The following is a 14,920-nucleotide window of genomic DNA, read 5'->3' as shown; positions in this document are numbered from 1 at the left end:
AATGATAGGGAATTGTGATGAGAACTGAATTTTGACATACAACAAATCTATGCATTGAATTATAAACACAAACAATGCATATCAGATACAATTTTAATACACAGCAGTTAACTTCCGAACTGTGAAAATCTTACAAGAAAAATATATATACATAGCATTTGCTACACATATTTAAAATGTAAAGCTTGACAAACGTAAGTATCTGCAAATAGCATCCGATTTTCATCTTCCCATTTATTGAATGCAGTTTTCAGAATAACCCAAATGTGCTGCATGAGTGTCTGCCCCTATCCTGAAGCTGTGACCCTTGTATAGAGCAGGGTTCAAACCAACAAAATCAATAATACTAGTAAGATTTTTCACTGCAAATGTTGGACATGGCAATACATTTACCTCTTAATTCTTCAATAGGTTTTTGCCAATCTACAGCCAAAGACTCCCTAAACTTTCTGAAAGATTCCTCATATGTTCTCCAAGCAACATCCCCATGCAGTCTTTGCATTTCTCTAATAAAGCTCATGTATTTTAATAAATGGGGAGTTTCTGATGGGTGTTTCTGAAATTCATTCGACCAAATTTTTGCCTTTATCTTTTGTGGTATTGTCGCACCAAGAGGAATACATTCTGTTACAGAGATAAGATTATCAGAATTGAAGAAACCTTTGTTTGTGCCTACTGGCTCACCAGTGTTTTCTTAAAGTTGAGATACTACTGACAATATAGGGTTATCTTGCAAAGACGAAGAAGCAGTCGTTGTTGCAGGTAATTCATTGACGGTGTTTGCATATGTAGCAGATGCAGCATTTTCTATGGGTACCACTGTACCGCTTGATGCATCAGAGTTGGGTTTTTGCAATTTAACAATTTCTTGCGCAAGTCTTTGGTAATCGATTGGTTCAGCCTGAGGTTTATGTTTTGCTCTAGTACCTTCACTTGTCTCCACAGGATGTTTGCGTTTTGGCATGGTAACGCCTACAAGATATTTCAAAACTGTTAAACTCAATTTCTAAATGTACCCAATATACAATTAATGCAACTTTTGAGTGTACAAATTTTCACTCAAATCATGCGGATATAGGTGCACAAGAGCTAATTATTATTTGATTAATTGCAATTTTTGACACACAAACATTAAATAGGAAAATGAAATTATCAGGACTTGCGCCAAAACAGTGTCTATCTTTAGATTCACATGTAAACTTACATACATGTAACAATACAAATAAAGCATGTGTGCATGAATCTGCATGAGCATATAAAAATGGAATCTCTGCATGTGCATTAGTAATAGTCCACATGACCATGAGTGAGAAACAGAAAAAATAGTCCACACGACTCTGCATGCTGACCAGAAAAATAGTGCACATGACTCTGCACGTGAACCAGAAAAAATATTGCACACGACTGTGCATTAGAATCAAAATTAGAACACTCGACTATGCACGTGAATCAAAATAAGTACACACAACTCTGCATGTGAATCAAAATTAGTACACACGACTCTGCATGTGAATCAAAATTAGTACACACGACTCTGCATGTGAATCAAAATTAGTACACACGACTGTGCACGTGAATCAAAATTAGTACACACCACTCTGCATGTGAATCAAAATTAGTACACACCACTCTGCATGTGAATCAAAATTAGTACACACGACTCTGCATGTGAATCAAAATTAGTACACACGACATATATCATTCTTTATACACCTTTTATACACCTACCAGCTAATTGTTAATTTTATGCATATGCCTGTGAATATATTGAACACTATGAATGCAATTTAGCTCAAAGAATAATGAAAATTGACTGCGGTGTTTACAAACTTGTTGACAGCTGACAGTTAAAGTGACGTAGTCAAAACATCGCGCGACTAAATGCCGCACTCTGATTATCTAATGTAGACAAAAAGGAAGATCAGCTAAATACTCAAAAGTACTCAAAAATTAGAATTACAATTATATCATGACTAGACTACTATTTTTGGTACCAGCATAAAAATAACATATCACAATTTACATAAATGCTATTATTTACAATAATGCTGTATATTTTTATTATTGATGATGTGTGCATTTTAAGTCACTGTTCACTGAAGAATGTTATATGATACGATTGTGATACATGCACTTTTAGCAATAAGATTATTCAAGTTTATGGTAGTATGATTTATTCACTGTAGTTTGTAATTCCAGTAAGAATTATATAAAAGTTGTAATGAAAGAATAATTGTTTCATCTTTGAATATTTGATAATGATATCATTTGAGCAAGTTGAGATGATGCGTTGTATTGCTTGTTTAATATTTAAGTAGTTTACATGTACATGTATTTGATTGAATGACGGATATATGTGATTACATGTATATACGTAAGTTGCATTATCTGATCGTTTTCAACGCTATTAAATGTTATCATCAATGATTACTTTAGCACCAATTGTTGTATTTATTTGTAATTAGTGAAATACCCTGACATTCATTAATTCATTATTATTATAATTATTCATAATCAATTCACCATGTTAGTAATATGTATAAGGTATCGGTACATACAGTAGTAAATTGTAAACTGTAATTTTATAATTAAAACTCTAAGATGTTGACTATGCATAGAAACGTACTAATAAAAAGTATCTATCTCGCACATGGTCCCTCACGGTGCGTCCTATAGCGTCTTCTGGAACCCTAACGTGGACGTCCTCGGCCACATCAACTGCATTCGTCAAGTCTGTGTCTTTCAGAATGTCCCTCCGTTGAATATCTATATTGTGCAGAATAGCACAGGCCGTCACTATTCGGCACGCTCTTTCTGTCTTGGTCCGAAGGCCACAGCAGAGAGCATGAAATCTCTTTTTCAAAATTCCAAATGTTTGCTCAGTCGTGACTCTGAAATGTTTTCAAAGAACTTAAATCCAGCAATAAATAAGATTTTTAAACTGAAATGTAATATCACTTTACTATCATATTCAAGCATTGTGGCTGATTTTAGAAAATAACAGGTGTGAAATTGATTTTTGTAAGATTTCAATTTATTTACAAAGTTTTTTTCTCTGTCTCTTTGGTTTTGAGGCAGAAAATATTATGCAATAGGTAAACTTGTTCTACAATGTGCTGCATTATAGCGTCTGTTTCCAGGAGCATCTTCCGCTATATACGGGGTCAAGAGATAATTTTCAATTCAATTCAATTTATTATCCTTGAGCTTTACAACTCATCGAAATACAAATTATAATACATATAAAATTATATACAAATGTGCAATGTGCAGTAAGTGAGTGGACATATTAAGACAATATAATCATGTACATATCTTAAAATATGAATGGACGTAACTGTATGATAAGTAGCTTAAATGTAGTATTATTACAATGCTGTGCTCTCATTTTTCTTTTATTGTGCTCTCATTTTGAAAGCGCTAGACAAATATTTTCCTAGATTGTTGAGTTCCTTTGTATTGTTAACACTTAAAAGTTTAGCTAGCTGAAAAACACTTTTTTTTTGTAATAAAAACTATTTATATATTTCTTTCGTAATTCCGCGTAAAAAGGACATATGAGTATAAAGTGGAACTCATCTTCTAAATCTTTTTTATTACAATGATTGCAAAATCTTTCATTTCTTGGCACCTTGCTGTGTCGACCTTTTTCGATATTTAAAGAGTGTGATAAAGTTCGAAAAATACTTATATTTTTTTTTGAAATATAATTAATCGGTCTCCTAAGATTAGTTTGCAAACAAAAATTATCCACAATATGGTTTCAGGCCGTATCCAGTATCTCCTAGTAGAAAGCCCGATAGATGCCCTGTTTATCAATATATTTAAAATAATTACTCATTGAAATTTCAGTTTGTACATCGTGAAATATCTGACTCACAGTGTATCAAGAATTAAGAAATACAGGACATCTTTGTTACAGAATTCCCACACGCCTTCTTCCATAAGTGTGCATAAGTTGGATTCCCTGAAAATCCGAGCATCGTGCACACTTTCTGGCCACTTTGCAACGACATCCAACACTCTAAACTGAGGATCACATGTCATCTGAAAATGTTTATATATATTTTTAGAAGGGTATATCTAAAACATGGGAAAGTAAAAAAAAAAGATGTTCAAGTTGACTTGCTGTTTGAATAGTTATTTTTAAAAATACATGGAACAACAGATGTATTATCTTTCAAAATTTTAATTTTTTTATTTACCTGTACATTGAGTGCATAAAAGCCTTTACGGCATAAATAATCTGCTTCATTTTCTGATGGGGATACAATTTTTAGAGTTGTTCCATCTACACAACCAATAACATCCAGTAATCCTGTGATAAAATATTATTATTAAATTGCATGAACATATACATGAAAGCCCGTGTTATTTTAAGATTGGGGGGGGGGGGTTCAATTTTGTACTTTCTTTAGATCATTTTATCTGCCCTTGTGATACCGATATTTTTAATTAAGAAACATTTGAGTTCATTAATTAAACATTACAAAAAACAACGAATATTTAAGAAACAATTGAAATGAAACACGGTTAATGTTGATCTACTCTAGATCCGCGCATGCATTGATAAAACCTTTATTTGCTTCAGCCATGCATATTATGTAATGCTGTTGTACATGTATGTAGAATTTTTGATTGAATATTTATTTTTTGTATGAGCAGTGTTATACAAATGTGTACTGTAAGTAAATAAGTACCGTTATATATACTGGTAACACATTTGCAAATTAAGTAGGTCTATGTGTGATCGGGTTCAGGAATCATTATTTATTGGGTGAAGGTCAACAAAATGCAGACGCCATACTTACCTGTTTATTGAAGTCGTTTTTGATGCCAGAAATCCCATCAACAGGTGGTAAAAAGTCAAGTCACATCCAGGTCTCGAAAAATCAAGGCCTCTGGCGTACCGTTCCAGCGCTCAAACCACAAATAAAAGTTATTTTGGGGGTAGAGGGTTATTGCTGTGTATAATGTATAAGTATGATGTAAGTATTGATTAATGTTGGAACAAAATCCTTAGCAAAAAAAGAATATTAAATAAAGTGAATATATGCATGTTTAGTCTAGAAGACAGCGTTTAAATTGCAGAACTTAGGCATAACATATTTTTAAAGCCTAGTTTACATCGATAAATATAGGCGATTTATTTTGAAAATTGTGTAACAGCTCGCGTGTTTTAACCATTCATGTGCCACAGGGCTAATTTGGACCGATTTGATATTTATACATGTATGTACATATTTTTAGTGCCACGGGCCGATTTAGGCCGATTGAAAGAAAAAGGTATATGAATTGGATTAACAGTTTGGTTTTATTCTTTAACGGATACAAACTTAAGCTTTAATCTTTATTTGTAATAAGTAACCACTTCTGTGCCACGGGGCCGACTTTGGGTCTATTCAAATTTAGTGATTTTTGCATTTTTTATGGTTTGAAAGATAACAATAATGAAAATAATGCATATCTAAAATATTAAAGATTGCACTTTTGTGGTTTATATATGATTTTTTCATAAATTAACTAAAGGAAAAATAAAAATTTCTACATGTATCATTTTAAGAAAATAATGAAGTCTGCGACCCAAATGATTCCATGGAACATGTGTTGTTTATATTTGATACGATCGAGTTCTTGTTCATAGCAGTATTACATGTAAATACATGAAATAAAGATCAACTACTTTAAAAAATGAAATATCTTGCACTGAAAATCAGTTTAGAATTATATAATGAATGATGAAACCAATAGACACACGAAGCGATTCAAAATGACGGGGTTATTTCTCGGAGAATAAGAAACATGAAAAAACATGCGATTGCAAACTATTATGACACTATTAATAGATTATCATCTTAAGGATGCTAGCTTAGACAATAAAACATACTGGAATTTATTGAAATATTGTTTCCACACTAAACTAACACATGACATCCCACCAATACGATATACCATGGACAGTGATAAAGGGGTTATGAATTTTCAGACACTGATAAGATTAAGTTATTTAAAAATTACTTTCCATCTATTACTTTCTTAGATGACAGCAACCATGACCTTTCCGTTTTAAGGGGGTGTTGATTTAATAACTCTTTTTCAGAAATAAAAATACAAGAGCATGAGATTACAGATCTATCATTCCAGTTAATAAGGCAGTTGGACCTGACTTGATGTTCAAATCATGTAAAGATACCATCTCAAAACCACTATGCATATTATTTAACGCAGAAACTCTTTTACAAATATCAAGCAGGTTTTTACCAGGTCATTCTACAATGAACCAACTATTAGAAATATACCACTCGATTGTTAAAAGTATTGCTGAAGGCAAATTTTGTTGTATGGTGTTTTGCGATCTTTCAAAAGCGTTTGATCGAGTGTGGCACAAAGGTCTAATTTATAAATTGAATATGTATGACATTAGTGGAAACATACGGATTGGTTTGAGAGTTAATTAAGCAACAGAACAGAAATGATAATGTATAGAAACATTTTTCCTCCGTAGGCCATGTTAAAGCTGGTTTTCCTCAGGGCTTAGTACTTGGGCCATCATTATTTTTATTGTATGTAAATGATGTGGCTGAAAATATGGTATCTGTATGTAGATTATATGCTGATGACATCTCTTTACAACAATGGTCGGATAATATTAATATTGTTGAGCAAAATGTTAATCATGACCTCAAAATATAAGATGAATGGTCAAAATAATGGTCGTTGAAATTCAATCCTCAGAAAACCAATGAAAGCTTTATTTTTCCATTTGAAATATATACATCAATTTCCTAATTATTTTTTTTTTAATTTGTCAAATAGAATATGTTACTAAACACAAACATCTGGGTAAACAGTTATGATAATCTTTAATCTTAAGTTTATCAGAACCTATTGATAACATGGTTAAAAAAGCTCACAAAAATTGAAGTTACTTAAAAAAAAAAATTCTGTTCAAGAGAAATTCTATCACAAATGTATGTATCTTTTATTAGACGACAATTAGAATATGCTGCTGAAGTTTGGGCTGGTTGCACACAGATGGGCATAGAGAAATTGTGAAAAGGTTCAATTAAATGCTGCAAGAATAGTAGTTGGGCTCACAGGTTTTTCTTCAAGAAACTCAATTTTTTTAAACAGGTTGGGAACCTTTGGAACACAGAAGAACTAAGGCTTTAATAACTACATGTATGTATGCACAATAAATTCGTACCTACTTATATACAAAACATTGTACTATATACAAGAGACAGCTTTTCATACGGTAAAACCTGAGAAACATCTTTCAATTGGAAAACGATTTTTAAACATTACTCATACACGATTGAGACACAGCTGTATTTCAAAATCTGACTTATTCCGCTGTAGCTTAATAGCCAGTTCAAACTGTTTGTGTGGCTTATTAGAAGATGCATATCATTTGTTTTTTGTCTGTAAAAAGTATACAAGAGCTTGGAATTTTTTAATGAATAAGCTATTGGCATTACGTTATGTACACATTATAAACGCTCATTTACATTTAAGGGGGGGGGGGGAGGGGGGGGGGGGGTTATTCTTTGACAAATACACAAAACACTGAAACTTTCAAGACGGTACAATTTCTTCTCGGTGAATGTGGTCGCTTTTCAAAATGTAAATGCAGTAGACTGTTTGTTCGTGTATCTTTATGTGTATTCATATCTAACGTTATTACTGGCAATATTTATAAAATTTTATTATTACATATAGGAGAAGGCTACCTAATTATTTAGAACTTGTGTCTACCCCATTTGATTTAATCAATAAAATTTGTTCAATTCAATTCAATTTTATTCATTTAAAATGACATCATTTAACGTAAGTGACGCCATAATTAAAAGTGCGTGCTCGCATATTCTACTGTTCAAGTCCAATTAAAAGCACAGAAAAAAACATATCACATACAATATCTACTGCTTTTATCCAACTAGAAATCTCAAAATATTGTCATTTTTCAAACAATTATTTGCCACATGTACATGTACAGTGAAAACAATATGAACAAAAACAATGCAAGTCGTGTTTTAAGGTTATGCGATCAATTTGCCAGAGTAGAACTCTCGCATGATTCCCTCATATTTATTTCACAGGTAAAAAATTCCGATTTAAAAAAAAATGTTATCTGTATTGATTCTTAATTATCAATCAATCTTTAACGAACATAAGGCTTTTTGGGTGAGTTGCTCGAATATGATTCCCTCTACTTGTATCTTTAAATTCGTAGCTTTATAGAAACAGCAACAAACCCAAATTATCGAATGGCGGAAACCTATAGCAACTGAAACTGACAAGACTAGATTATGCACTCCCCGTTTAATAATTGGTCGAAGCCTACACCGATCTAAGAAAAAAGATCTAAATATGAAAAATAAAATGGTTTCTTTGGTGATTTATGCGGGTTCTGAACGTAACGATTATTGCAACAAAAAAATTACCTAACCCGCAAACGCAGTTTATGCATGTTTTCTGCAATGTCGCCACCTTCACGTCCATTTTATTGTTTAAATAACTAAATGTATCTACATGTGCTTATATCTGTTATCACCTTTAAAAGAAATGAAAAAACTCTTTCTTTCAAATAACTATTTGCCATTCATTATCACAGCTCATTGTGCAATTGATAAAACGTAAAATTGTACTTATTTTATGCACTTTGTCTTTTACCAGTTTCATTAATGTCGGGTTCCTCGAGAGAAAAAAATCAAAATCTTTACAATTAGCTTAAACGTTAAATGCAAACTAATTTTGAAATACTTTTAAAAAATCAAATGTTCATGTGACAACTGTTGTTAAGGTTAAGATCAAGTCAAATTAAGCATTTTTCTAGGTGGTAGATTATTAAGACTGTTCCTCAATATTTACATGTTTACAGAATTAGATTATATTCGATGCTAATCTCTCTCTCTCTCTCTCTCTCTCTCTCTCTCTCTCTCTCTCTCTTTCTCTCTCTTTCTCTCTCTCTCTCTCGTAGACATAGAAAAAAAAAAATAACACCACGTCAGCTTCTATTTTTATATTTAAAGTAGCATATATATATTCATCACCCCGCTGCCGTATGATCTTATTCAGGATGTTAAGTGTAACATGTACAAGGCACGTATTTAAAGTGAGTATATGTTATAATTTACGTTGTTAAATAGTGGTGTTTTTTTTATTATGGTTAAATGTTAAACATAGATTAGTAAAGACTTCTTAATATTCCTTTGATTTAACCCAGTTTAACTTGAATTGTCATAATTTATTTTACAAAATTATGTACACAAAAAAAGGTTTTATAGCTGAATATATATATCATATTTATTTGTGTATATAGACAATCGTATGACGTATATCTTTATGTATCTGTTGATGCGATAAAAAATATCTCAGTTGTTTTTTTTTTTTACTAAAATACAAAAACAAAACAAAAACAGTAAAACCGCCTTATCCAAGTAGTATAGTGTACACAAGACAGATGCGGATGAGTCAGGCAAATCTGAGAGCGAACCGTCATTACTTTTATATGTAAGTAAAATCTCATAACAAGTGTTTCTTATGTCTTGTTTAGCTACAGATTTGTTACATGTACTGCTGAACTTCTCTTAGCCTGATTGTTTTTGTTTGAGACAGGAAGTTTCCAATTTCTTAAAATAGACGACTTTCAGTTTCATGTAATGTATGGATGTAACTAAAACGGGGAATGTAAAACGGAAGGAAAGGCGTAACGGAACGCAAAGTTTAATATCAAATTAATCACTTGAAAAGGGGTTTGTAGGAGTTTGTTTATATATATATATATATATATATATATATATATATATATATATATATATATATATATATATATATATATATATAGTTAAATCCAAAAAATATCGCAGTGTCCGGTTTTATATATAGAAAATTTGAAAAACGAAAGACAACACAGAGTAAAACGTTAGCGCTTTCATTCAATCTTCAGACGTTTTTAAAATAACAATTACATTACTTGGTGACGTCTACAATACAATGACGTCATAGTTAATTAAAGTTAACGTAGTACAGGGATATTTCCGCGTAATCTTTAGGGTAATTCAATGAAATATATACCCAATACATAAAAAAGTTATATTATAGCAGTCTGTTGAGGCAAGGTTTTAAAGTTTGAATAAAATGTCTTTCTTTTTCTCTTCTTTCCGTTGCACTCTCTGTAAAAAGTTTATAAAATGGAAACACTTTAAATTGCCCGCCTCCGCATACATCGATGTGCTCGCTGAGTTTTATTTTCCGGTACTCTGGGTCTTTAATTTGCTGTTTATGCACCCGGATTCTTGTTCTTAATGTTGTCCAAGTTTCGCCGATATAAAATTTGTTGCAACCATCACATATAATGGTATATATTAAATTTTTGGAATGACATGACATGTCCGAATTTATGTGGAATTGTTTTCCTCTGAAGTCAACCGAGCTGCCTTGTTTTAAAAACGGACACGTGCCGCATCGTACGTCTCCACATTTAGATACCGTTTTTATTGACGTATTAATTGTAGATGGACAGAGTATTCTCTTAAGGTTCTTTGGTTGCCTTTTACTGTTAAAAGGAATCGAACCCTGCAATTGACTTGGTTTTATTCATCACGCATCATGACCCAATTACATAAACTGTTAAGGGTGGCGATATATCAAATTAACCAAAACGAACGGGGGCATTCGATTTGAATAGACGGAACATAAAATACATACACATTTTCAGTTGTAGATATTAAAGACGAAAATGCGACCAGTATATGCTTTACTTAACTTGGTGTTCTTTTACACGTGGAAGGAGGTACTGTATCTTTTGAATATTGCACATCAACTTTCAAAAGTAATACATATGCATGCATATCTAAAAGATCCATCAAATTAAAAAGCCTATTAAAACAAAGCTGAACACAAAAAAAGTGTATTCACAAAAAGTCAATATTTAATATTTTGAGCCTCAATTGCAAACGATCAAAGGAATATTTAAAGTGAAAAAACCCCCAAAAACCTTGTTTGTATTAACGATATTCATACATAAGTGCAGGTGTATCATATTTGACATATAACTAAAAGATTAAGGCAACAACAAACATTAGCTTTAACTACAATTGTTCTTGCTGTTAATATTTATTGTATAAGAAATAGCATGTGAGAGATGCCTGTATATTGATATAAAGAAAAGGGGACCTGTAGAATTAAGTTACCATAACTCTGTCAAAATAATAACTGTTGCAGAAGCAATTATTGATGGATTATAAAAGCGTTAAACATTATGTTTGTCACATAGTAAATATTTTTTTAAAAACAATTCTCCGTAGTGTCAATAAACTACATGTAGCAATTTGATATCATATTTAAAACCTTTTCTATTTATTTATAGATTTCAGCTTACACGCCTTGTCAAGAATCAATGCTTACAGTGAGATATGTGACCAGTTGTCCTACTGACGAAGTTTCCTGGAAGGAGAGGGCGGGAAAAATGAATTGTGAATCAAGAAGACAGAATTGTGCAATGTCGTTAGGATTAATCACCCAAAATCACCGATTTCAATATCACTGTCTCATAAATTCTCATATGAATGAAACTTTGGAAGTTTGCGCTTTGAGTCGCTATATTCTGGGTAAAAATATGTTCATGAAAATTAATGATGATAAATGTACATGTACTCGTACACAAAAAAATTGTCCTCCCTTTATAAATTTAATGTGTAAATTCTATATATAAATATTGTAATTTAAAATGTTGCACGTTTTTCATTTATTCATTTTTCGTAAAATGGTCATGATTGATTAGGTTCTTTTTCTTTCTATAAATTTAATGTAGGTTTCTGTGCAGAATTTAATACAAATGGAGCCTTAGTACAGGAAAACTTTGATGCAAATTGCAAACAGTACAACCCACCATGCCCGCAATATTACCACTCAACAAAAGCCTACAGATGCAAGTTGACTTCTTATGTGTGTTCTTTATTCAAATAATATAAGTACATTAGATGCATTCTGAGAAGATTGCTACCAAGAAATAAGAAGCTTAAGGGGTAAGATCAATTGCTGTTTACTTGGAGTCACCAGGTTCTGTCTATGTGTTAAACGCCATGCACGTAAATTAGAAATCCATGTATTGGAAACAGTAGTACATGTATATGTAGCATACTATCTTAATGGTTTAGAAACAAGTTTAAACATGTTATTCATTTCAGTATAGAATTAATCATTACCGGCCATGGTTTCTTCTTTTTTCTTTTGATTTTTCTGGTTTTATATGAATATAATGAGTTGATCTTATTCAATGTAAAGTTTCTGGGAGGGAACATCTATTGGCTATATAAGCATTTACTATCATTATTTGTAACAGCATAAAATGTTATGGCTTACAAAAATGAATTTAATTATAACAATATGTACATGTACATGTATACCGCGAGCGGAACAGGCAAAACATTATTTTGACAAACTAACATGTTCATGTATGAGTAATCAAATATTTTATAGTCAGATTAAATTTATGAAGAGTCGATTCGATTCATTTTATTAACAAATTATTTTGTTTTTGTTTAGATCAATATTGTTATGAGTTGGTATACAAACAACGTAAAATTCAAAACAAAAAAGTTGAAGCTGAAGAAAATGATAATCATACTGCAGTTATTGATGATGCTGAAGAGATTGATTATGCTGAAGAGATAGATGCCTCTGCAGAGGTTGATGGAACAGGAGAGGTCAATAAAGCTGTTGTGAAAGGACCCACAGCTTATTCAAATTGGTAAAACAAAACGGCAATATAATTATGCTTTATATAAGAATGTATTGATCTGACGTGTTTGTGCTTACATGTTTTCAAGATTTGCACTATCATGATTCTGATGCAACTGGGTGTCTAAGTTAGAAAAACTGTGTCAGATCAGCGAGGTTGATATTTTTTTTTACAAATCCGAGTGAAGAGGAACTAACATTAAAAAGAATAAAATAAATGTTAATCTTAAATCGAGATTAGTTGTTTGATGCATAAAAGCCATTTAAAGTTTTCTTTTCTTTTTCAAGTTTGACTGGAAACCGTTTGATGCTATTACTTCTAATTCTCCTCCGGATCCTTATCATATGACACACGAAAATACACCAGATGTCAACGCAATATATTTCTGTAGTCAGTCAGTAACAAACCTCATAATTTTATAAACTTATTTACATGTACATGTATATGATTTATACTGACAGTTTGCTATTGTCATTTTTCATTTAACATATATGTTGTTTACTATTTATAATCCCATGTTTAAAACAAATCATTTTAGTGAGCATATGTTTACTTTGTCTCTCATGTTTAAAAAAAAAATGATAAGATTTAGAAATATGTTGAAAATTTATGATCTGAAGGTGGAATAACACATCTGGAAATTACTCAAATTAACTATAAATTATTTGATGATGAAAGATATAATGAAAAATAACCTATATATATATGTCAAATAAGCAAAATATTTGCATTTTTTTACCAACTTTTTACCAAATTTTCGAGGGGCGGGGTGGTCCAAGGGATATCTTATTTCCCGGGTGCCAGGGACCGAGGTATTTTACTACATACAAGTATGTGAATTGTGAATTCAATGAATTAGAATATTCCAGGTGAACTATGGATTTGCTCATGTATAAGACCTTCCCCCCTCCCCCATAATTTAAGCATTCAACAACATGCACCTTTGTACTACATTTTATTTTTAGCACTTATTAAAATTGACATTTTTTTTTAATTCCCCACATGTACATGCAAACTGATTAAGGGGTTACCCATTTATTTTTATTTATTTGAAGATGGGATGACTTGCATATATTAATTCAAAAAATAAATTGCATATTTTTCATTAGCGAGAAAGAAAAGAGGGTGTATAGATCTTGTGAGAAGGCGATTGAAAGCCATTTTTGGTTCACATCAATACATACAATTTAAATAATTCTGAATTTTCTTATGTAAGGAGATGAAGACCCCCCCCCCCCCCTGCCAACCCCCTTTACATCCTCTATGCATGCAAACAGCATATAGAAATCTAATATTTAATAGCTGACTTAAGTTAATGTCTCAAAAACAAAATTATGAATAAAAAAAGGAATTATTTGGTTCATTTGTTTTATTTATTTTAGAAGATAAAGGACTTTCTGAAAGTTTCAAATGATAAAAGTTTGTTACAAAATGTGCACTCGACATATGCATACACAGACAACAATTACAATAAAAAGATATGTTATGTATAATATGATTGCAGTTTGTGTATTGTTTGACTTCTTAGTTCTACTCTCTTCTTTCTTAAAAAAAACACAGTCTTACTGATCTTTTTACTAACTTACTTCTTACTGAAGTTTTTGATGTTATCATTTTCATCTTGAATATTCTAAGGATAAGTGTGCGGGTAAAATGTCACCAGTAAGAACATCATTTATTTAAATCCCAAAACAAATCAGATACCAGCTGACATAAACATGATTCCGTTGTATAAACAGTAATTAATTTGAACATTCTGTAAAAGCTATATCTATTTTGCACAATTATTGCATGGATGGGTAAATTGACCAACACTTTAAGTATAATGTAAAAGTTACAAATGCATATTCCAAACAAACATACCATGTTTATATAGATACCTCATTTAGAGTAAATCACATTGAGTAACATACATTTATTTGTTTATCAATTGGCGTCTCATTATCAATAGTACAAAAGCATAAATGTGAATCAAGGTAACAAGATTTCAAACAGTGTTATGAGTGATATAATACGTTTGTAATAAGAATTAATGTGCATGAGCATCTTATATCAATTACTCCCTGACCCTTTTTTGTAAAAAAAAAAAAATAAGCTGTCATAGAAGAATTTTCAATACAGCAGCAATATGTTATTGGTCAGCTCTTCATCAATGGATCAACTGAATTTCAG

General features: G+C 31.5%; 1 protein-coding gene and 1 pseudogene across 4 annotated transcripts; one reads left to right on the top strand and one right to left on the bottom strand.

The window, feature by feature from the left end:
- Positions 1-224: 224 nt before the first annotated feature.
- On the bottom strand, positions 225-1,406 carry LOC128169856 (uncharacterized; annotated as a pseudogene).
- Positions 1,407-9,065: 7,659 nt separating this feature from the next.
- Positions 9,066-14,222, top strand: LOC128169853 (uncharacterized). 4 transcript variants are annotated; one of them, XM_052835904.1, is made up of 7 exons: positions 9,066-9,118; positions 9,426-9,516; positions 10,730-10,798; positions 11,375-11,615; positions 11,819-11,935; positions 12,553-12,757; positions 13,036-14,222. In XM_052835904.1, the coding sequence occupies exons 3-7, from the start codon at positions 10,745-10,747 to the stop codon at positions 13,094-13,096; spliced, it is 678 nt and encodes a 225-aa protein (XP_052691864.1). In that variant the 5' UTR covers positions 9,066-9,118; positions 9,426-9,516; positions 10,730-10,744; the 3' UTR covers positions 13,097-14,222. The 4 variants fall into 4 exon arrangements, with proteins under 4 accessions (XP_052691864.1, XP_052691863.1, XP_052691862.1 ...); XM_052835903.1 differs by having other exon boundaries at positions 10,724-10,798; XM_052835902.1 differs by lacking the exon at positions 9,426-9,516 and having other exon boundaries at positions 9,073-9,118; positions 10,724-10,798.
- The last annotated feature ends 698 nt before the right edge of the window (positions 14,223-14,920 follow it).

This window comes from Crassostrea angulata, unplaced genomic scaffold, assembly GCF_025612915.1.
Source record: "Crassostrea angulata isolate pt1a10 unplaced genomic scaffold, ASM2561291v2 HiC_scaffold_235, whole genome shotgun sequence".
In the NCBI taxonomy this organism is placed as follows: domain Eukaryota; kingdom Metazoa; phylum Mollusca; class Bivalvia; order Ostreida; family Ostreidae; genus Magallana; species Magallana angulata.
The sequence above is the reverse complement of the archived record's forward strand: the minus strand, read 5'-3'. Positions and strand labels throughout refer to the sequence as shown.